At 40.1% G+C, this 24,166-nt stretch overlaps 3 protein-coding genes across 3 annotated transcripts; 2 read left to right on the top strand and 1 right to left on the bottom strand.

Annotated features, from left to right (window-relative positions):
- Window positions 1-6,645: 6,645 nt before the first annotated feature.
- Window positions 6,646-14,621, top strand: arg2 (arginase 2). The gene is made up of 8 exons (XM_058382668.1): window positions 6,646-7,093; window positions 7,179-7,251; window positions 10,690-10,864; window positions 11,647-11,806; window positions 12,291-12,385; window positions 12,925-13,029; window positions 13,641-13,777; window positions 13,948-14,621. The coding sequence occupies exons 1-8, from the start codon at window positions 6,977-6,979 to the stop codon at window positions 14,100-14,102; spliced, it is 1,017 nt and encodes a 338-aa protein (XP_058238651.1). The 5' UTR covers window positions 6,646-6,976; the 3' UTR covers window positions 14,103-14,621.
- A 780-nt stretch (window positions 14,622-15,401) lies between these two features.
- vti1b (vesicle transport through interaction with t-SNAREs 1B) lies at window positions 15,402-19,253 on the bottom strand. The gene is made up of 6 exons (XM_058382682.1): window positions 19,024-19,253; window positions 18,101-18,159; window positions 17,002-17,196; window positions 16,486-16,659; window positions 16,084-16,145; window positions 15,402-15,892 (listed from the first exon to the last, which is right to left on the bottom strand). The coding sequence occupies exons 1-6, from the start codon at window positions 19,118-19,120 to the stop codon at window positions 15,799-15,801; spliced, it is 681 nt and encodes a 226-aa protein (XP_058238665.1). The 5' UTR covers window positions 19,121-19,253; the 3' UTR covers window positions 15,402-15,798.
- A 780-nt stretch (window positions 19,254-20,033) lies between these two features.
- rdh12 (retinol dehydrogenase 12) lies at window positions 20,034-24,148 on the top strand. The gene is made up of 7 exons (XM_058382647.1): window positions 20,034-20,238; window positions 21,402-21,520; window positions 21,902-22,057; window positions 22,257-22,361; window positions 22,484-22,693; window positions 22,773-22,962; window positions 23,154-24,148. The coding sequence occupies exons 1-7, from the start codon at window positions 20,159-20,161 to the stop codon at window positions 23,254-23,256; spliced, it is 963 nt and encodes a 320-aa protein (XP_058238630.1). The 5' UTR covers window positions 20,034-20,158; the 3' UTR covers window positions 23,257-24,148.
- The last annotated feature ends 18 nt before the right edge of the window (window positions 24,149-24,166 follow it).

Below are 24,166 nucleotides of genomic sequence, written 5' to 3'. Positions count from 1 at the left end.
ACCCTGGACAGAACGCCAGTCCATTACAGGGCCACACATATAGACAGACAACCACACACACTCACACTCACTCCTATGGGCAATTTAGAATTACCAATCAATGTACATGTTTTTGGACTGTGGGAGGAAACTCCACACAGAAAGGCATCTCTTCATCAAAATAAATTTAATACATTTCTACACATGCATTAAAAAGTTCTCTGTACACTGGATGCATCCTAAAACCTTTATCCTCCGTACCTTCTTGTCCTTTTTAAGGTTAGGAGACTTGAAAGCTAATGACAGGTACCTTCTCACCTTCTCAGGTAAAAGATATACACTAAAGCCACAAAAGAAAAAGAAAAATACAATTTGGTGGCTTTATTTCTGAGAGTACATTTTTTTCTCTATTTCATCTCTACCTTTCGGTTTTGTTTTGACATTTGGGATTGCTTCATACAAAGTGAAAGAGTTCTGCAGCCAGCGTGCACGTGACTTTCCGTTCACTCACAGCATCGCACTTCCCAGCTGCTGATTTGTGCAAAAGGAGATCCAACCAAATATTAAGTATCATTAAAATGAATATACTTTACTCAGAAGTTTGACTTTTTTGTATTAGAAATTTCACTTCTTTGAGTATCTAATATTTTTTAGATACCTTTCATGTGTAATAAACCTAAAATATATGAAAGGTTCCATGTTTGAAATAAATTGGGGGGGGGGAATGTTTCCTTGATATTCTAATTTTTTTTAGATGCACCTGTATTTACCTCAATCTCAGAAATCCTTAATGACCTGAGCGCACATGAGGGCGCCAGATCTCCTCCAGTGGCTTTAGATCCCGCATGAACAAGACAAACACTATCAGGGAGAGAAAATAAAATACCTTCATCTGATGAGTAGCTGGTAAATCACTGTGCTATAAATCAACCTCGGTTAAGGTGGTACGGGAAAGCGTGTTATTTTCTGCACAATTCTGGGAAAGGGGAAATAAAACCGCGATCTGGCAACTCGGTCAGCAGTGAAGCAATGCTGTTCCCGTCATGATGCATTTGAAGGGCATCGCTGCATCAGATACTGTGATGCTGTCCTCGTCTGCTTTCTTCACATTCTCCTATTTTTACGAATGAAAGATTGCTGTTAGTCTTATTTTTTTTATTCTTATTTACTATCGTCTCATGCACGTAAACAAACTGACCATACAGTGTCATATCACACACTTTTCTTAACATCTGACTTTTCAGGTCACGAACTCTTACTGACATTGACACTCATGCACAAATGGAGAAAATGATTTCATCACACATGAATAATGCAGATACAGCAAAATACACAGTGTAACAGGAACCGAAATCATGTTGCCTAAATGTTCTGCTTCTGGTGGCTAATCAAGTTGGGGTCACTTATTCCACTTCACTTTAAAATAACTTTCCCCATCATGTGGTGTGCTTCTCCTTTGCTTTAACATGCACATGTCTTTGCTCCAATGATCTTTTCGTCTGAAGGTCCACGATATTGACGTTTAAAAGGCAGCAACACTTGGATGATGTCCTCACATAAGGACAGTGGAGTCTCAGATGAAGATTCCTGCCTGCACATGAGAAAGGTTCAGGATCCTTTTAGAGTGTGTTGTGGTCACTACACACATTCAAGCACACACACCCCCTCTCTGTCTTTCTCTCTCTGAGAAAATAAAAATAAAACAAAAAATTAAAAGAATGAAAAAGCCACTATCTGGCAATTCTAAGGTCATTGAAGCCGTGCTAGCTCGTGATGAGGCATTCAGGGGCATCAGGACATTATTGCATCAGATACTGTGATTCTCAGAAGAGTCCCCACCCATCCAAAAAATGAAGTTCAGAAGTTTGCCAAAAGTGCAGTGAATTCTTTCTTTTTATTTATTTTATTTTATTTTATTTTTTTCCTGTTTCTGCTTGCACTATTGGACATCCCTACTTTTTAACTAATTTATTTATATATATATATATATATATAAATAAAGGTACACTCTATTCACATTAAGTAATTAAATTATGTATGTGTGTATATATATATATATATATATATATATATATATATATATATATTTATATATATTGTAATGTGAATAGAGGTACACTCTATTCACATTTCCAGGTGAAAGAAATATTAAAGGCTAAATATTAAGTAATTAAATGATTAAGTAAAATAAATATTAATGTAAGTAATTAAACGGAGGCACCTCAGTGTGACGAGAGTGTATTAGTTCAGTGGAGGATAAACTTATACACCTTTGTACAAAAAGAGAATTTTATCGTGAAGTCTTTTTTCTACAAGCTTCACACTTAAAGCCAATTCCAGTCCACTGATGTATTTTACTGTAGAGTTTTTAAAGGTAAAGGTGAGAGTTTAGAATTTTCCAGAACACTTGGGGTTTTTTTGTTTAGAAATGTAAACATTTTAGCTCAATACAAGCCAACAGAAGAAGCCAAAAAGTATAATCTGGCAACATTAGATTATGTCCTCATATAAGGACAGTGGAGTCTCAGAAGTGGACCTATATTTAGGCGACTCCTGCACACAACAAAGTTTCTGGATCACTTTAGAGTATTTTAGGTCACTGCACACATTTAAGCAGAGTTTCTCAAACAAGCCACAAAAAGGACACGAAATCTGGCAGCACCCCACAGAAAGGGGACAAGACTGTGCTGTACACTGGATGCATCCTAAAACCTTTATCCTCCGTACCTTCTTGTCCTTTTTAAGGTTAGGAGACTTGAAAGCTAATGACAGGTACCTTCTCACCTTCTCAGGTAAAAGATATACACTAAAGCCACAAAAGAAAAAGAAAAATACAATTTGGTGGCTTTATTTCTGAGAGTACATTTTTTTCTCTATTTCATCTCTACCTTTCGGTTTTGTTTTGACATTTGGGATTGCTTCATACAAAGTGAAAGAGTTCTGCAGCCAGCGTGCACGTGACTTTCCGTTCACTCACAGCATCGCACTTCCCAGCTGCTGATTTGTGCAAAAGGAGATCCAACCAAATATTAAGTATCATTAAAATGAACATACTTTACTCAGAAGTTTGACTTTTTTGTATTAGAAATTTCACTTCTTTGAGTATCTAATATTTTTTAGATACCTTTCATGTGTAATAAACCTAAAATATATGAAAGGTTCTATGTTTGAAATAAATTGGGGGGGGTGTTTCCTTGATATTCTAATTTTTTTTAGATGCACCTGTATTTACCTCAATCTCAGAAATCCTTAATGACCTGAGCGCACATGAGGGCGCCAGATCTCCTCCAGTGGCTTTAGATCCCGCATGAACAAGACAAACACTATCAGGGAGAGAAAATAAAATACCTTCATCTGATGAGTAGCTGGTAAATCACTGTGCTATAAATCAACCTCGGTTAAGGTGGTACGGGAAAGCGTGTTATTTTCTGCACAATTCTGCGAAAGGGGAAATAAAACCGCGATCTGGCAACTCGGTCAGCAGTGAAGCAATGCTGTTCCCGTCATGATGCATTTGAAGGGCATCGCTGCATCAGATACTGTGATGCTGTCCTCGTCTGCTTTCTTCACATTCTCCTATTTTTACGAATGAAAGATTGCTGTTAGTCTTATTTTTTTATTCTTATTTACTATCGTCTCATGCACGTAAACAAACTGACCATACAGTGTCATATCACACACTTTTCTTAACATCTGACTTTTCAGGTCACGAACTCTTACTGACATTGACACTCATGCACAAATGGAGAAAATGATTTCATCACACATGAATAATGCAGATACAGCAAAATACACAGTGTAACAGGAACCGAAATCATGTTGCCTAAATGTTCTGCTTCTGGTGGCTAATGAAGATGGGGTCACTTATTCCACTTCACTTTAAAATAACTTTCCCCATCATGTGGTGTGCTTCTCCTTTGCTTTAACATGCACATGTCTTTGCTCCAATGATCTTTTCGTCTGAAGGTCCACTATATTGACGTTTAAAAGGCAGCAACACTTGGATGATGTCCTCACATAAGGACAGTGGAGTCTCAGATGAAGATTCCTGCCTGCACATGATAAAGGTTCAGGATCCTTTTAGAGTGTGTTGTGGTCACTACACACATTCAAGCACACACACCCCCTCTCTGTCTTTCTCTCTCTGAGAAAATAAAAATAATACAAAAAATTAAAAGAATGAAAAAGCCACTATCTGGCAATTCTAAGGTCATTGAAGCCGTGCTAGCTCGTGATGAGGCATTCAGGGGCATCAGGACATTATTGCATCAGATACTGTGATTCTCAGAAGAGTCCCCACCCATCCAAAAAATGAAGTTCAGAAGTTTGCCAAAAGTGCAGTGAATTCTTTCTTTTTATTTTTTATTTTATTTTATTTTTTTCCTGTTTCTGCTTGCACTATTGGACATCCCTACTTTTTAACTAATATATATATATATATATATAAATAAATAAAGGTACACTCTATTCACATTTCCAGGTGAAAGAAATATTAAAGGCTAAATATTAAGTAATTAAATGATTAAGTAAAATAAATATTAATGTAAGTAATTAAACGGAGGCACCTCAGTGTGACGAGAGTGTATTAGTTCAGTGGAGGATAAACTTATACACCTTTGTACAAAAAGAGAATTTTATCGTGAAGTCTTTTTTCTACAAGCTTCACACTTAAAGCCAATTCCAGTCCACTGATGTATTTTACTGTAGAGTTTTTAAAGGTAAAGGTGAGAGTTTAGAATTTTCCAGAACACTTGGGGTTTTTTTGTTTAGAAATGTAAACATTTTAGCTCAATACAAGCCAACAGAAGAGCCCAAAAAGTATAATCTAGCAACATTAGATTATGTCCTCATATAAGGACAGTGGAGTCTCAGAAGTGGACCTATATTTAGGCGACTCCTGCACACAACAAAGTTTCTGGATCACTTTAGAGTATTTTAGGTCACTGCACACATTTAAGCAGATTTTCTCAAACAAGCCACAAAAAGGACCCGAAATCTGGCAGCACCCCACAGAAAGGGGACAAGACTGTGCTGTACACTGGATGCATCCTAAAACCTTTATCCTCCGTACCTTCTTGTCCTTTTTAAGTTTAGGAGACTTGAAAGCTAATGACAGGTACCTTCTCACCTTCTCAGGTAAAAGATATACACTAAAGCCACAAAAGAAAAAGAAAAATACAATTTGGTGGCTTTATTTCTGAGAGTACATTTTTTTCTCTATTTCATCTCTACCTTTCGGTTTTGTTTTGACATTTGGGATTGCTTCATACAAAGTGAAAGAGTTCTGCAGCCAGCGTGCACGTGACTTTCCGTTCACTCACAGCATCGCACTTCCCAGCTGCTGATTTGTGCAAAAGGAGATCCAACCAAATATTAAGTATCATTAAAATGAACATACTCAGAAGTTTGACTTTATTGTATTAGAAATTTCACTTCTTTGAGTATCTAATATTTTTTAGATACCTTTCATGTGTAATAAACCTAAAATATATGAAAGGTTCTATGTTTGAAATAAATGGGGGGGGGGGAATGTTTCCTTGATATTCTAATTTTTTTAGATGCACCTGTATTTACCTCAATCTCAGAAATCCTTAATGACCTGAGCGCACATGAGGGCGCCAGATCTCCTCCAGTGGCTTTAGATCCCGCATGAACAAGACAAACACTATCAGGGAGAGAAAATAAAATACCTTCATCTGATGAGTAGCTGGTAAATCACTGTGCTATAAATCAACCTCGGTTAAGGTGGTACGGGAAAGCGTGTTATTTTCTGCACAATTCTGGGAAAGGGGAAATAAAACCGCGATCTGGCAACTCGGTCAGCAGTGAAGCAATGCTGTTCCCGTCATGATGCATTTGAAGGGCATCGTTGCATCAGATACTGTGATGCTGTCCTCGTCTGCTTTCTTCACATTCTCCTATTTTTACGAATGAAAGATTGCTGTTAGTCTTATTTTTTTATTCTTATTTACTATCGTCTCATGCACGTAAACAAACTGACCATACAGTGTCATATCACACACTTTTCTTAACATCTGACTTTTCAGGTCACGAACTCTTACTGACATTGACACTCATGCACAAATGGAGGAAATGATTTCATCACACATGAATAATGCAGATACAGCAAAATACAGTGTAACAGGAACCGAAATCATGTTGCCTAAATGTTCTGCTTCTGGTGGCTAATCAAGATGGGGTCACTTATTCCACTTCACTTTAAAATAAAATAAAAAAGTATAATCTGGCAACATTAGATTATGTCCTCATATAAGGACAGTGGAGTCTCAGAAGTGGACCTATATTTAGGCGACTCCTGCACACAACAAAGTTTCTGAACTTTCACTTTAGAGTATTTTAGGTCACTGCACGCATTTAAGCAGATTTTCTCAAACAAGCCACAAAAAGGACCCGAAATCTGGCAGCACCCCACAGAAAGGGGACAAGACTGTGCTGTGTGCGTGTCGGGGTGTGTGTGTGTCCCGATCGACCCGACGTAAACCCAGAAGACTGCGCTGGAGCGGAAATTTCCGACGCCGCTATGCGGACCAAGTCACGCCCACTTTTGGAACAAACCCACGCGGTCGAGGCTTCTGATTGGTCGAAGCGAAGACGCGTCTTGCTGTCTCACCGGGAAGCTATAAAAACGCGGCGGGGAAAACGCGATGTAATATTTAACTCCAGTTTCTGGTGCGTAAAGGATCGGTTCCAGTATCGATTTTTTTCCTTCTTTGTGTTCGTGTATCCGCTCGCTCGCGCGCACTTCTGTGTGTGTGTGTGTAGATCGGAGAATTTTACACAACAAAGCGCGAGCTTCATGAATATGAATTAAGCTTGGGTGATCCGTCTAGAAGAGACAAGGAGGCGTTACTTAGTTTCACAGTTTCAGTATCAACTCGAGAGACTGAAGAGGATTATAGACCAGACCTCTGCGTTCTGTCTGTGAATTTATTTTTATTTTAAATTAATTTCTTCCCGCGCCAGTAATTACCCCGGTATGGCAGTGAGAGGGCCGATGTCGCGCTTGCTCCGGTCGGCGCTGAGCTCGTGCTGCCCCCAAAGCCGTGCTCATCTCTCCGTGGCTATTGTCGGAGCTCCGTTCTCTAAAGGACAGGTAAAGAAGGACGTGTCTATAGGTGAAGTCTCGCAGCGTGATGCCATGAAAATGGTGATGAATTTGTGGAATTTGTGTCCTTCAGAAAAGGAGAGGAGTGGAGCTCGGACCCAAAGCCATCAGAGACGCCGGATTGGTGGAGAGACTCACCAGCTTGGGTGAGTCCCAAAAATGCTACATGGTTCCAGGGGAGGTTATTAAGATCATTTTAATCGACCAAACCGAAGAGTTTGCATTTCGTTTAAAACTTGATGATGTGTTAGAGATGGCGCGTAGACGAATGATGCGTCATTGTCATTTCCTGTTATTCCTGCACTACAGGAGGGAGGGTGATTGGGGCAGATTGGGGGTTCTTTTCTGTTCTTTTCATTAAATTTAATTTTTAGAAATTTAGACAGGCAAATAAAGCCAAACCTAGTGTGATGCCCGGCTACAAATACAAACACCAGCACGGTTTTTTTACACCTGTTTCGAGCCCTTTTTTTCTTCTTGTGCAAACTGGAGTTAATCCAAAAATAATGATGATGATAATAATAATAATAATAATAATAATAATAATAATGATGATGATGATGATGTTGATGTTGATGATAACATTTTGTATTTGAAAAGCTTTCACTTTCTTTCTTTCTATATATATATAGTGTGTGTCTGTCTGCGTCATAGCGCGGTTGCCAGATCGGGTGGTTTCGATCTGTTTGCTCAGGTTTTGGGCGATTTGTTCAGGAAGAGGTGTGTAGCGGTCGTGACGTCACGCGTGTTGTAATGTTTGGAGCTCTTTAAGATACAAACGATGCAAAAAGTCACACCCATCCTATAAATCCTCAAATGTGATCCTCAATCAAGTAGCCTACATCATATTCCATAGGACGAGGGCTTTTTGCGACCAGAACCCTTTTTAGAGTTTGTGAACCAAACAAACAAAGAGCAAACAAACAGGTGTGGAAGTGTTTTAAGACCATACTATAGTCTGTATAGGACTTTATAGAGCAGGCATGTCTGAGCTCATCTGCAAAGGGCTGGTGTGAGGTCAGGTTTTCATTCCGATCATGATCAGACACACATGATTTATTAGTTCATCAATCGACGTGGGTATGGCTGCTGCAAGGCTGGAACGAACACCTGCCACCTTTTCTCTTAAGCCTGGGCACCCCGATACAGACTATATACACTATCTGCACATATTTAGGTTAAAAGATGGACCATGAAAGTACAGAAGGTGTAGCTGGGATGGTCCTTTTCCTGCTAGAACAGCACTCCATTGTTAGTTCATGAAAATGTTCAAGAACCATGGGTCTACATTCTCTAACTAAAGGAACAAACACTTGTTCCCTGTCGAGAATACTGTAGATGAGTGCAGGGAAAACTTTAACTATCCCTGAACTCCATACTTGTTTATCTCCATATCTGAGCCAGACTCCATTGCACATTTCCATTTATTTGCAACACACTGGTTTTAATAGCTTCATCATGGAACTAATGCTCCAGGCAACTCCTTTCTGGATACAGCTGGAACTGATTAGTTCAGATAAATAACACAAAACACGCCCTAATTCCTCTTTCTTGGTTTACATCGTTCCTTCTACATGACAAATCATGAAAACAGCTTAAGGCTGTTTGGACCTTCCAACATATTATTTTGTGTAATCGGAGCCGAGAAGCACATTCATGCTTTAATGTTTTCCAAGGTCAATTTTAAACGATGTTTTCGCACTGTACGGCTTCCTGCCGTGAGTCATTCTGAATTAGGGAAACATTCGCATTCCGGCCCTCGATTTTAGCCAAGTAATTACCATCCTGGCTAAATTTACATCAAGAAAACTATACGTTCGAGATCCAATTTAAATCAGATCTTAAATTACGGTTTTGAATACAAAGTGTTTCCATGTTTGTGGTAGAACGACCCACAGCGGCACTTCATCAAGTTCCCAGGTTCCACCCGTGGAATGTGCAAGTCACTATAGCCCGTGTCTGAGCAGTCATCTAGTCAGCTGGGAAACAGATAAACATTGCGTCGTGCCCGTAACCCAATAGTGCAGGCTATCTTAAGCGTGAGCTGCTTTTTTCCATTTTGGCATGAGCTGGATTAGGCTCTGTTTAAAGGGACCTGAGTGGCCTGTTATTATTGCACAACACCGTGACTTTATCCAACATGAAGCGGAAGCTTGCCAATGAAACGGCACAGCTTGTAATAGTGTGTGTATTCGATCTGTTTACAATACGTGTGTATTCGATCTGTTTACAATACGTGTGTATTCGATCTGTTTACAATACGTGTGTATTCGATCTGTTTACAATACGTGTGTATTTGATCTGTTTACAATACGTGTGTATTCGATCTGTTTACAATACGTGTGTATTTGATCTGTTTACAATACGTGTGTATTCGATCTGTTTACAATACGCGTGTATTCGATCTGTTTACAATACGCGTGTATTCGATCTGTTTACAATACGCGTGTATTCGATCTGTTTACAATACGTGTGTATTCGATCTGTTTACAATACGTGTGTATTCGATCTGTTTACAATACGTGTGTATTCGATCTGTTTACAATACGTGTGTATTCGATCTGTTTACAATACGTGTGTATTCGATCTGTTTACAATACGTGTGTATTTGATCTGTTTACAATACGTGTGTATTTGATCTGTTTACAATACTTGTGACAAATACGCACAGGTAGCCAAAACCTTCAAGGATCCAAACGTCTATTTTTATATGTTCTGTAAAACACAACTATTTTCACTGCAAACAATTATAGCTAAGCAAGGAAAATATTGTGAATATAAACAAGTTCAGCTGGGGGAATTAGAATGACCTTATCAGTCTGAGCAGACGTTATGGTTAGTCATTAGGCATGACTGTGATTTCATGTCTGATGTTGACTTTAAGCATCATGAACCAGGTCCATACATGTCCAATCCCTCCAAAATCACAATTTAAAAAAGCAAGAGTGTTCCCGTCACTCATTTCAATGCCTTAAGCAGGACTCTGGCATCCAAGTCTATTCCTGTCCAGTTGTAAAAGGAAGGTGTCGGCGGGAGGGGGGTGTGTCAGCTCAGATTTGACGAGTAATATGAACCCTGCACTCGAACACATTTAACCTGCATTCGAAACGATGGGTTTCTTCACACATCCCGCTCTGTACACACCAACACATACACAACACACACCAACACACAACCCAAGCCCTGAGCTATCACTGGGCTGTTTACCTCGGTCCTGTTCCACTCGTTAACACTTGGCAGGTAGTTGATTCACTTCCAGATGAACCTGAGCAGTGCATTATGAGAAAAACGGGGTGGGTGGAAAATGCAAAGGCAGGCAGTCCCCAGAAAACAAGCTCGAATAACAGTTCTCCGGATGCCAGCGAGGAGGGCTGGGAGAGCAGCATGTGCTGGGTCAGAAGTGGTGTTCAGGGGAAGGGATTTCATTTTAAAATAGCTCAAGGACTCAGTGAGTGATAAGCTGGTGCTGAAAATAAATGCTTACTACAAACTACGCTGAGCACTGCACTGTACGTCTCATGCACATCTCTCTCTATCTCTTGCTTTCTCTCTCTCTCTAACTCACTTTTTTTCTATCTCTCCAGAAAAAGCCGTGCACGATTTCGGAGACCTGAATTTTGAGCACCTGGAGGAGGACGACCGATTCATGAACGTTCCCTTCCCACGTACAGTTGGCCGAGCCAATCAGATGTTGTCCGACGCCATGAGCAGAGCGGTTGGGGCGGGGCATACGGCTCTCATGCTAGGAGGAGATCACAGGTACCGTCCTTAACAGCCGACGATAATAACAACAAATCTCACTGGAATCTAGATTGGTTACACCACAGGTTCCTAGCCCTGGTCTAACACACCTGGTTCAGCTCATCAGCTTATTTACAGCGGAGTCCAGGTCACTGCATTAGAGATAGAAACGTGCAGGATCGATGCTCTTCATGACAAGTGCTCTTTAAAAAAAAAATTTCAGTTTGTTTTGTTACAGAATGCCTTGCAACACTGAGGTCTGTAACCACATGAAGCAATAAAGGAACAAAAATCACATCAACATGTCACAGGAAGCAGCAGACAGCTCATAGTCATACCATTTAGAAGGACCTCTTGAAATCGGTGACTTTCAGCTGTACATTTAGGTTTTGTAATGATAATCATGAACTTGTGACCTTACAAAGCAAATTACAGTTGCTGACCTCATCTTCTCGCCACTTAACCACATCCCTATCTTTACTACATAGAGAAAAGGACAAAGCTTTTCTTTTAGTTTTACAAAAGTAGCAGTTCAATGGTTATGTTTCTTCAGGTTGTCATTAGAAATCCTAATGCTATACTTTAATAAGTTCAGTAAAAGGTTTCCCTGACGTTCTGTCTGAAAGTGGCTTTGCGTGACGGCATCAGCAGTGGAGATTTGTTTAAAAGGATTCTCTTCAGTGTGCGTGACATCCTCTATTGTCTTCTGCGTCTTTCACTGTTTCAACTCCTTTAATCCTCATCCATAATTCTTTCCAGTATGAAAACATTGCTAACGTACCTGCCTCATACTTTTGCAGCCTGGCCATTGGCTCGGTTGCAGGCCACGCCCTGCAGCGCCCAGATCTTTGTCTGATTTGGGTCGACGCCCACGCGGATATCAACACCCCCATGACCTCGCCGTCGGGAAACCTCCACGGCCAGCCAGTCGCATTCATGCTGAAAGAGCTGCAGGACAAGGTGAGGCACCGGAGATATATATATATATATATATATATATATATATGTATATATATATATATATATATATATATATATATAATATATATATATATATATATATATATATATATATATAATATATATTATATATATTATATATATATATATATATATATATATATATATATATATATATATATATATATATATATATAATCAATGCTTCAAGCTTTAAAAAAAAACCCTTCCTTGGCTTTGATCCCAGAACTTTGTTGAGCTTAAGCACAGCCTCCAGGGCTGAGCAGCTTAATCAAGGGTTTACCACACGTTTGGATCACAAAGCATCTGAAATAATCTTCCAAAAGCTCTCGAAAGCTTCCTGTCTGAAAACAATGTTCTGAGATGAAGGAAGGTCATGAACTATGCAGTACTTACACAAACGTCTGTCCACTTAAAAGGTTACATCCATTTCCATCTCATCCTTCATGTTTTTTTCACATAGATGCCAGCGGTACCTGGATTCCTCTGGATGAAACCATTTCTCACAGCTAGAGATTTGGTTTATATCGGCCTGAGAGACGTGGACCCGGGCGAGCAGTAAGTATCATGTGTTCTGCGGTCAATTTCAACCAGAGATTTGTTCTGCTTTTTTTATAATGCTAATTTCACTGGAAACCACCTACCTCTCACTTGGAGAACTGATAAAATCAAGACAAAAGCCTATGAGATACATTGCTCAAGAGTTACTCAAGGCACATGGTCAAAAAAAAGGTCTTGAATTGCATTGTCCAAGAGGCCATGCTCTCTAAGTGGACGGGATCTTGTTACTCTCTCTGCTGTCAGTCACGGCAACACTAATGTATCCATTATTTTATCAAGTCTCGAAGACAAGATAAGCACGAATAATCCCATCCTACCTGCTCAGACCGGTTTCCAGCTGCAGTTCAGATGCTTCAACAGACATGCTGTGAAAGGAATGTCTGCCTTCGCACTAGGATATGTAAAGTTAATAAACTGCTTTAATAACACTTTTACAGCAGGTCCTGAGGCAGATCTGGCACAGAGGCTGCAAACTGTTTTTTTCCCCCTTTCATTCATTTTTAATATGTCGTGACACATTTCTGTTTTTCGTTCAGCGTTATTCTGAAGAACCTGGGCATCCAGTGCTTCACCATGAGGGATATTGACAGAATGGGAATGCAGAGGGTTATGGAAGTGACGCTGGATCATCTGCTGGCAAGGTGCACAAAATTACACACAGTACTTCCGGGTGTATAAGATGCTCGTCAGTCTGTCCGTCAGGTCCTGCGATGCTTTCTCACATCTCTATTGCTATTGTCCAGCTAGCTAATGTTGGACAATAAGGATCAAAATAAAAGACACACTTTAACGCTAGCTATAGTTAAATTGATGTCCCTGTCTCCTAGCTAGAAAGCTAATCTACCTATGTAGTGGCTAAATATCTAGCTGTTAGCATTTAAACTCAATATCAGAACAGTGTCCTGGTTGGTTAAGCTTGTTTGCTAGCTATTAACATTCAACTATTTTGTTCTGTTATTTGCTGTTACAAAGAAACACAGAATAGTGTATCTAGCTGTTAGCATTTTAACATCAAGAATTTGACATGAGGTATGTGTGAAGAAATTTTATTTCTTAATTTAAAAAAAATTAGCTTCTACTCTATGATTAGCTGGTTTGGTTACTGAAGGCGAGTGATTTTATCCGTTTTACTGACCATACAGAGAAAAGCTGTCCGCTAACGTTAGCTTGTTTTTAGCCTAGCAATGCTTGGCTTGACAGTTTATGTAGACCATCCTTGTGAAACTAAAATACCTCAAATTCCCTCTGATAGGAAGCAGCGGCCCATCCACCTGAGCTTCGATATCGACGCCTTCGATCCCACTCTCGCTCCGGCTACAGGAACTCCGGTGAACGGAGGACTGACCTACAGAGAGGGAATCTACATCACAGAGGAGATCCATAACACAGGTAACACACACATACACACACACACACACACACACAAGTATATACCAAGACAGATTTGCACATAAAGGAGCTTATTAAAAGACCACGGATATATTTAACATATGAATAGTAAATGCATTAAATATACACAATTAGTTCAAACGAAATATTTTTTCCCGGTTCTTCTGTAGGTCTGCTGTCTGCGATGGATCTGGTGGAGGTGAACCCGACGCTGGGTGCGAGCTCTGAGGCGGTTGAGGCCACCGCCGGTCTCGCTGTGGACGTCATCGCTTCGTCTCTGGGTCAGACTCGTGAGCTGCAGGACACCAAACAACTGGGCCTGTAGAACCACCAGGACTCGGAGCGAAACGCAAACCTGCTCAGCATTCCAAAATTTATAAAGTTCACCAGACAGAGACTGTGAGTTTAAACCTTTCAAAGAGAACAAACTACAAGAGCTTTAAGAGAGAAGAGAGGGAGTGAGGAAGAGAGGGAGGGTGTCCCCCTCACAAATAAAACGCACACACAGCATAGCATATAGCAACATGACTGGCGCTAACTAGGACTGAAGGCGTGTCTCTACTATATATTAACACACTTGATTGAAATGGACTGTTCACGTATTTTATGCAAAAAAGTTTGAATTTTTAATAACCTTCCTGTTGGCTGTCTTTTAAATAAAAAAAAAAAAAGAGGGACTTTTTGGGAATTGGTGAATTTTCCACCTTCCTTCCCACATGACCTGAAGTACATTACTGTCCCTCTTTAATGTCGCCATGACAAATTGAGATTGAGAATGTTTGTTTTTATGAGCGATTTATTTTTTGTTGTAACAAAATAAAATTCAGATTTAATTTCCTAATCAGTCCTGTTTGTCTGTGTGTCCTTCTCACCTGCATTTACATTGATCTTGTTTATACAACTGAGCACTCAAGGGTTAAGAGCTCAAGAGTCCAGCATGGGCAGCTTAGTGGTCCTGAGATTTGACCTCACATACTTCTGTTTAATATTCCAACACTGTAACCACTGACGTACTTCCCTTGTCCTTTCCTCTGCGGTGAATTTCCCGGCCCCTGTGATGACCTGAGGTAAGGTCACTCGCACTGCCGTCTCTGCTCTATGACCTGTACGAACATGCCATCCTCTAGGTTAAAGAAATTTTTTTTTAGGTGAGGTACACCTTGGAGGTTTGCCCGGAAAAAGATACAGGACACATTTTATAATTTACTGGACTTAAAGTATTACATGTGTAGTAATTATTAGTAATAATATTATGATATACAGCATAGACATGCTAGCTTAACAAACAGTGTCTGCCTAAAGCAGAATGTTGTTGTTGGGGAATGTGGGTGTGGTGGCACTGAATTAGCAATAAGATTTAAACAAGCTTGTGTGCCAGGTCTGTTGCCATGGGCAACCTGTCAATTAAAGCTGTTTTGCAATAAACTGAAATATCCTGTTTATAAAAGATATGGCTACACCCACTCTATGTCATGCTCGGGGCATGTGTGTGTGTGTGTGTGTGTGTGTGTGTGTGGTCAGCAGGTCACAGTGGACCAATATAGATAAGTAAGTGTACCAGTAAACTACTGATAGCGCACACACACACAAAATTAAAGAGCTGCATCACTCAGCGGAGCAGACACACCCTTCCATAGACGCTTTAATACTGTATCCAATGCTACCCTGAAAGACAAATACAAAGTGTTTCCATTAAATAAATCAGGTTAAAGTGGTCAGTCGAAGGTCATTCCTACTGCAGTGTTAACTAATCAGTCCCAGTCACTTTACGCCACTTCTCATCCATCACTTTACCAAAAGAGTGTTCGTATGTTCCTCACGGATGCTTGATGTCACAGACTTGCATCCGTGCAGAAGAAAAAGAGTCTTAAAAGTCTTAAAAAGCTGTGCGAGTTCCTCCCAGTCTCCACTAACGACGCGACACAGAAGGCTCCAGAACCAGATTCTCCGTCTCGCTGCATTTTCCCAGTGAGAAAGAGGACAGAGAAAAGAAAGACAGAGAGTGTTCGGAGCGCTCCGTCTCAGTGCCGGAAGAACTTGATGTAGACCACAGCTCCCAGTATGGCCACCTCCATGATGATGATGATCCCCAGCAGCAGCTTGTTGGTCATCACTCTGTCAGGAGACCAGAATCTCACATGAATGTACAAGGCCATGTGGGAGCACAGCGGTTGGTAGTGTGTGTGTGTGTTTGTTTTATTAAACAGAGACCTCAGCCTCAATTACTTCATTACTTTTCTGACCTACTGTAATTCACAGTGGAATAAATAACTTTAAGTGTGTGTGTGTGTGTGTGTAAAACTCACCTGCGAGACATGGTGCGCAAGATCTTTCTGCTGCGGCTCAGATTCTCTCCGGTGTGAACCAGCTACAAATAAATACATAAAAATAAATAAATAAATGAATAAATAAATAAAATAAATTAAACAAAATAAATAAATATGAATAATAATGCTATTTATCTATATAACAAAAATGTTTTCAGGCATTTATCTACTAAATAATATAAATATAAATATAAATATAAATATAAATATAAAATAATGTATATAATAATAATAACATTTATGAATATAATAATATTTAATAATGCTAAATTTAATAAGAAGAATTTATTGATAAATACTGTCAAATCAGTATATGAGTATTATTACTGCTGCTGATGTGAATGATGTGTTTGTAAATGTTGTTGATGGTCAGTGTCTCACTCTGTCTCTGGTGCGGTCCAGCTGCTCTCTCTGCTGTCCGAGCTCCTCGATGATGTCAGTGCCAATGTGTTCGCTCTCCACGGCGATGCGCTGGCTGCGTGCGATGCTCTCCGTGGCGTTGTTCAGAGACTCGGAGCCCTGGATCAGTAACGCTCGCTGAGCCTGCTGCTCGGTCTGAAACACACACATAGGTGCTTTATTAGAGAAACAGAATAAACACACATTGTTGTCTTTTCACTCTAGAACAATCTCCTGTGTGTTTTCTTTTTTAAAAACACAATCGTCATCATGACAACCCTATAAACTCTGGGATATATGTTGATATCAGGCTGAAGCCAAATAAATGGTGGAATGGAGACTATTCATGTCTTGATGCGTCTCAAAGCGTCACCTCATGAGCTCCAACAGATGACAGGATAATCAGGATGAAGACGTGTTGCTGGACACTGTGTTTGCTTCATCATCTTTTTTTTTCATCCTGGACTACAACGACAACGTCTGGCCACTTGTACTCACGCTGCGTTCGTTCTCGGTGGCGTAGATGCCGTACCCACTGTCTACCGTCCTCGAGGGGAAGCCGAACCCGGTGTCCGAGGCGTGCACATGGCGCTGCAGCTTCCCCAGGTCTCTGTGGTACAGACGCACTTTGGAGGACATGGAGTTCCTGAAGGCGGACGGCGCGCTGAGAAGCTCCTGCTCCATCTCCTGTAGCTGGGAGAGAAACATGAACCAAAGACGGGTGTTAGAGGACACGTGAGAAGGCAAACGCATACGTTTACATTACACAGTTTTTTTACGATGCTCTGCTGCCCCCTAGTGAGTGTACAGAGGCATAGCAACAGATTTAACACAAGCGTCACTATTTAAATGGTCTGAATCTAAGATTAGCCACTCATGTCATACAAAATGCAGAAAGCATGTCATTTTCACACACTCACAAAGATGTGAGAAAGTGAGAACTGGAGGAATGTCTGCTATCTTGCTCCAAAGAATTACTACAAAAGATTTTACTGGATTTGTTGCTTGTCATGTAAAATCATCACAGCTATTATTTGCTGCCACAGATCCACATAAAGTTATTCATTTAATCCACAGGTTACGCTCTCGTTTCTATAGCAACAGCCAATTCACAGGAACTCCACATAACAATACTCGTTTTTATGGTGTTTTTTTCTGTACTATGTTTAGGGAAATGAAAGGAGTCTCCAGTGTCAGCATTTTGTTGCTGCAGGAAGTCACTCTGTTTTTTTTGCAGTTAGTAACATGACATGCTGTGGGGTTTTTTTTATCTTTTATTTAAAAAAAGAGAGAATAAAGAGAGACTGGTGAGGGAATGGCTGGTTATAGCTGCTGTAATGTAAGTAAGATCACTCCATTAACAGTAAATGGAGATAAATTATGATGCATCAAATTTCTATGGTACAAGAGGAGACATCCCTGGGGATTAGTGCTTTAGTGATTCTTTTCCTTTACTGAGAAAAGTCTTGCATTAGTGACACTGTTACTGAGTTCATTTTCTTTCCCATGTCATGTGACTAAATTGAACTCCTGAGGATAAACTGACACACCAGCATGAGAACACTGCTCCCATTGTGTGTGTGGAAACATTACTTACCAGCTCCTGTGCTTCTCCGTGACGCTCATCAAAGCCTCGCGTCAGCTTCTTCTTCTCCTCTGAGGACAAATCATTTATAAAAATGCAAAAAAAAATAAAAATAAATATGTATTAAAATCTAATGGGATATGTAACAGGACAGTGAGTCTACTGCAGTTCACATTCATTCCACTGTATTAAGTCTGGAAGAAATGTTTTTCATAACAGCACTTCTGAGTACTTCGCCAGTTCGTTTCCATAGTAACAGCACCTTTACAGCGACTCGTACAGCTCCACAAAAAGGCCTGAAATTGTCAATGTCGCAAAGTAAGGAGACGTTTATTCAACACTTATGGGAAGGAGTCTCCAGTTTCAGCGCTTTGTAACAGATGTATAGCTGTATAGCAGGTTTCAAGGAGTTTAAGGTTTGAGGGAAAGATGGTCTGTATTGTTCGTTCTGCTGTTCTGAAAGGAAGTAACCGGTTTGATAGATAGATAGATAGATAGATAGATAGATAGATAGATAGATAGATAGATAGATAGATAGATAGATAGATAGATAGACAGACAGACAGACAGACAGACAGACAGGTAGGTAGACAGACAGACAGACATTCAGACAGACAGATAGATAGATACTTTACTGATCCCATGAGGGATGTTTCTTGTGTTTCACGGACCTTTCACAACATTAGATTAATAATCAATAAACAGATTAACAATGTGATATCATAAAAAAGAAAATGAACATAAAATATTTTACGAAATATATTACGAAATCTATAATCGGCACATACCTAAACCCTGAAATCACAGTAGCTAACATTTAGCCGGAGACACAGAGCTAGCTAAGTGTTTACAAACAAATATAATTCCCATCTTACTTTATAAAGCGTTAAATCTCTTTGAAATAAATGTTTCTCTTTCAGAGATGTAATATTTACCGCCTTGGGAGCGAGTCACTCGGTCAGAGGTGAGCTTCAGCTCGTCATACAGAGATCTGTACATCTCATGAAGCTTCTCAAACTCCTCCGACGACATTGTGTGGATCTGAAGCTCTTAAACCCTGCAGTGTGTTTATAATGATCAGATAAAGCAGCTGAACACAAGCCTGAGCCAGAACCAACCGTTCCTCTACAGCAGCACCGATCACAACATCCTGGAGGAAGTGCTCTTCCTAGATTTGTGTAGGTGTCCTATACCGTGCCTGAGAGAAAATTATTAACTAAACACATTTAAAACATACGAAATTTGTTTTTTTAACGATGTTTAGACTTTAGCAAAGAAATTTCGATATAAAATAATAGGTTTATATATGATTTAACGTTTAAAAATACAGAAATATACATTATATTTATAAAAGAATAATTAAGCAACTGTTAGCCGGCTTTCGCACAGCAATGCATTGTGGGTTGTGTAGTTTTGTTTTGATTATTTTATTTTATTTACCATTGGTATGGGATCTGATAAAATATTAACGCGTGTAGATTAAAATGTATGGATGTTTTAAATAAACGTGTTAACTGAAACAAAGCAGTTGGTATGTAGCTGTTGGTTTATGAACTTTTGAAATAATCCAGAAAAGATGATGCAGATCACATGATCCGTATTTCAGTTTTAACTCACTTTTAAACTATTTGTGGTTCTATATATGATTTATCATAGGATATTATATATATATATATATATATATATATATATATATATATATATATATATATATATATATATATATATATATATATAAACTACACTTCCCACAAACACCCGCGCTACATTGACGTTTGTTCGCTAACTAGCTGTATCTTGGCTGTATATTGCAACTTCATTCTGTTACTAATTGTTTCATTTAATTCCTAGCTGTAACTCCGAATACCCGGATGAGACGGCGCTATCTGATTAGCCCAGACTACATTTTGACTACCGTAAAGGAAAACTACAACTCCCATGATGCTCTGGGTACTCAGTGAGTGGGAGGTTAAACAGCGCACAGTATCACAGTATTCATACCTGCACGTTCGGACGGGTTTGAACGGCACGCGCGCTCGCTGCATTTCTCTTTTTATTTTAGCCATAATAATGATGATGATGATGATGCTTGTCGTGGTGGGCTCCGGGGTGGTGGCGTTAATCCTGAGACTGATGTCGCCTCACATCAGGTAAGGTGCACAGTTATTATCTGACATTTTGCTGTAAACATTGCACAGTGTCGGGAAATCAAAGGCTCGCGCACGAAGAAGCGTATGTAAATGCATTATAATGTGGTGGGGGGGGGGGTAACGGTGTCCTGAATAGACGTTCACTTTCCAGAACAGGTCTCTAAAACAGAAATTTTTGCATTTAAACCCATGTTTAAATGTTTATTACCCGCGCAACACGACAGCTCTTAAAAAGCCGTGTCACTGATTATATTATTATTCCACCTTTCTACTGTCATTTTCTTGAAATTATCACCATAGTAACCGCCCCTGCTGAATATAAATATGAGCTGCTTTGGAAGTCGTCCAATAGGAGCTCTCCGAGGGCGGGGTTAATTATGCATGCAGGGACTAATTATGCAGAACGCCACGTGATTGGCTGATGAGGATCCGTGCGGTCGTACGATCACGAGGCAGCCGTGTAATCAATAGAAAACACACACTAGTGAGTCTTTATTTTTAACTAACAAACTCTCAAACACAAAGCATCCCTGATATAGACACACTAGTGATATTGAGTTTATGGGTCATTTAGGAATAGATAATTTATTAAATTTTATTCATAGATAAACAGAATCAGAAATATCATGGCAAAACTTATTCTTCGGTTGAGTTTGACCTTTAAAATGTAAACAATCACCCTGATACACATTTATCATCCATTCCTCCATTGTCTATACCCACTTAATTCCTAATTAGGGTCACAGGGATCTGCTGGAGCCTATCCCAGCACACATGGGGTGAAAGGCAGGGGACTGGACAGGTTGCCAGTCCATCACAGGGCCACATTTAAAGCAATTTAGAATTACCAGTCAACCTAATGTATATGTTTCTGGGCAGTGGGAGGAAAGTGGCGTAACCCATGCAGGTACGAGGAAAACATGCAAACTCCACACAGAAAGGCCCCTGCCTGTTTCGAACCCGGGATTCGAACCCAGGACCTTCTTGCTGTGAGGCAACAGTGCTAACCACTAAACCATGCTGCCCCACATTTATCATGTTACTTAAAAATATAGAAGTCATTCAGGGTGGATTTTATTTCTTAAATCTCTAATATGTACTGTATATACAGCTAATACACACATGACATTTTGCTCTGAACCTCACTCTGTGTGTGTGTGAAGGAAATATGCGTCAGGTGGAGTGTGTATGTCCACGGCACGTCTGGACGGCCAGACAGCGCTGATTACAGGAGCGAACACAGGGATCGGGAAAGAGACGGCGATGGACCTGGCTGCACGCGGTGAGAAACACACACACGCAAAACATCATCTAATATACAGCCAATTAATTCACACCGAAACGTAGAAAGAACCTTTTCTCTAAAACACGGCATTGCTCTCCTGCCCGCTCAGATTTTTTGTGGAATCTTGGATTGAAGACACAACTTTGATCAACAGAATTTTACCTCCACAAGTTACATATGGCCGCTTTAATGTAACATTTTAAATACAGCAAATTCAGACTCTTCTTCTGACATCGTCACCGAATTATCTGCAGTATTGTTGTAAATAATTATAGGTGTAGTGATAGATGATTGATCAAATATACATAGTATATTATTAAGTACAATTGTGTTAAAGTATTATAATACAGTTCATGTGTTCTGTGTCCGGATGTGCAGGTGCGCGGGTGATTCTGGCCTGTCGTGATGTGGAGAAAGGTGAGGAGGCGGCGGCAGAGATACGCGCACGTGTGGGTGGTGCACAGGTGGAGGTGCGAGAACTCGACCTGGCGGATACCTACTCGATACGAGCGTTTGCACAGAGATTCCTCCGAGGTGTATATGCAGACACACACACAGACACTGTAATGCACCTAGCCTCTAGTTAGTTTTATTCTGCCAGAGAGTTTGCAAACTAGTTAATTAGTGCATTACTTATTGACCAAGTCTATACAATTTCCACAAATTGTTATCTTTAATATGTATAATGTGATATTTGCCCTAGAACCTCTCATTACATTGTCTCTTTACATAGAGGTGAGTCACCTGCACATCTTGATTAACAACGCTGGCGTGATGATGTGTCCTTACATGAAGACTGCAGACGGCTTCGAGATGCACCTGGGAGTCAATCATCTGGGTGAGGGAAATTTCCAGCTGATGAGAAACGTATTAAACAAATATATGTGGCTATAATTAAAATACAGGTCAATTATTTCATTTCTAAAAGGACAGATCCTAATCAGTGCTTCTTGTTCTTAGGTCACTTCCTGTTGACGTTCCTGCTGATCGGTGTGTTGAAGCGCAGCGCGCCGTCCCGCATCATCGTCATCTCGTCTCTGGCGCATTATTTCGGCTGGATCCGATTCCACGACCTGCACAGTCAAGGGAGCTACAACAGCGGCCTGGCCTACTGCCAGAGCAAACTGGCTAACGTGTTGTTCACCAGGGAGCTAGCGCGCAAGCTAACAGGTACATGAGAGACCCCAGGCATCATGACATGACACAGTGGAACCATTTAGGTAGGTTTTTAAAATATATTGCTCCCCAGGCTTGAATGTGACGGTGAACTCGGTGCACCCGGGCACGGTGAGGTCCGATTTGGTGCGTCACTCCACACTGATGTCTCTGGTGTTCGCTCTGTTCTCCATATTCCTGAAAACACCGCAAGAGGGGGCGCAGACCTCCATCTACTGCGCAGTGGCTGAGGAACTGCACTCCATCACAGGAAAGCACTTTAGGTAGTGTGTTTCAGAAAACACTACATTGCATGACCGGCTTTCAAAAATAAAGGCACCCTACAGTTTGTAATGGCGTTTCAACTGGAATTATCCGTGTGTGTACAACCCCAGTCTGTGATTTCCCTAATTGATTGGATGAAAAGAAAGGATTCTTCTTATAGTGAATAATAGATCCATTCTCTTTCTCACAGTGACTGCGCTCCAGCCTCTGTCGCACCTCAGGGCCGCTGCGATGAAACCGCTCGGAGGCTGTGGGATGTCAGCTGCGACCTCCTCGGTATCGAATGGGACTGAGCTCACACTTCACAAGATCCATCACAGACCCCTACAGTCATCACACCCCGTCACGTGACATGCATTCTGTTCTACAGATTTGCCAAACACATTTATTACCACTTTAAGCTTATTTAAGAATCTGGACCTGGGATCCCGGTGTGGTCTCATTTCCACGTCGCTGTAGGGCACCATTTTGGTTTTGTTTCTTCGGTACAAAATTTGACCTCATGTTTCATACACATTTCACTTCCTCTCCACTGCAGCTGCCTAGAATTGTACTGGTTTTATACAGAAGTCAATTTGTTTTTACTACTGTTACATTCATGACAAGAGAATTGAAATATTTAATATTATATAAATATATATATATATATAAATTGTGTGGAAAAAACTATTTCCTACTTTTCTTATATCTCGCATGATGACCAGTCGTGGTCCAAGCACATTTAAGAGCATTTCTAAAAATTGAAGCGTGAAAGATTTTATAGCTGTTTTTAGATGAAATACACACATTCAGGTATTTCTGTAATTGTGGGGACTGGACTGGAGGATGTTAAAAGCACATAACTGTAACAAAAATGCTTGTTGTTGTGCCGTATGGAGAGAACGAGATCATGTGGAAATAGAAAATGACTGAATTAGGAGGGGGAAAAAAATCTTGTTAAGATTAGAAGTTGCACTTTTTAGGTTTCCAGGCATTTAGCCTTGGAAAAATTATCCTTTTTTTTTCCCTTTAGTGGTCCAAGAACTTTGTGTTAAAATCTTATTGTTCTGTCCGGTCCTTCTTCTTCTCCTTTTTTTTTCTTCACTGGATAAACATTAGTGTAAGTCAATGAAATGGACTCAAAGTAATAAAAACCAATATGTATACAACAATTTAACAAGAAAAAAAATGATGAATTACAATCAAGAAAAGATTTCTTATATT

This window comes from Hemibagrus wyckioides, linkage group LG03 (assembly GCF_019097595.1).
Source record: "Hemibagrus wyckioides isolate EC202008001 linkage group LG03, SWU_Hwy_1.0, whole genome shotgun sequence".
Lineage (NCBI taxonomy): Eukaryota > Metazoa > Chordata > Actinopteri > Siluriformes > Bagridae > Hemibagrus > Hemibagrus wyckioides.
This window is presented reverse-complemented; position numbering and strand designations above follow the sequence as displayed.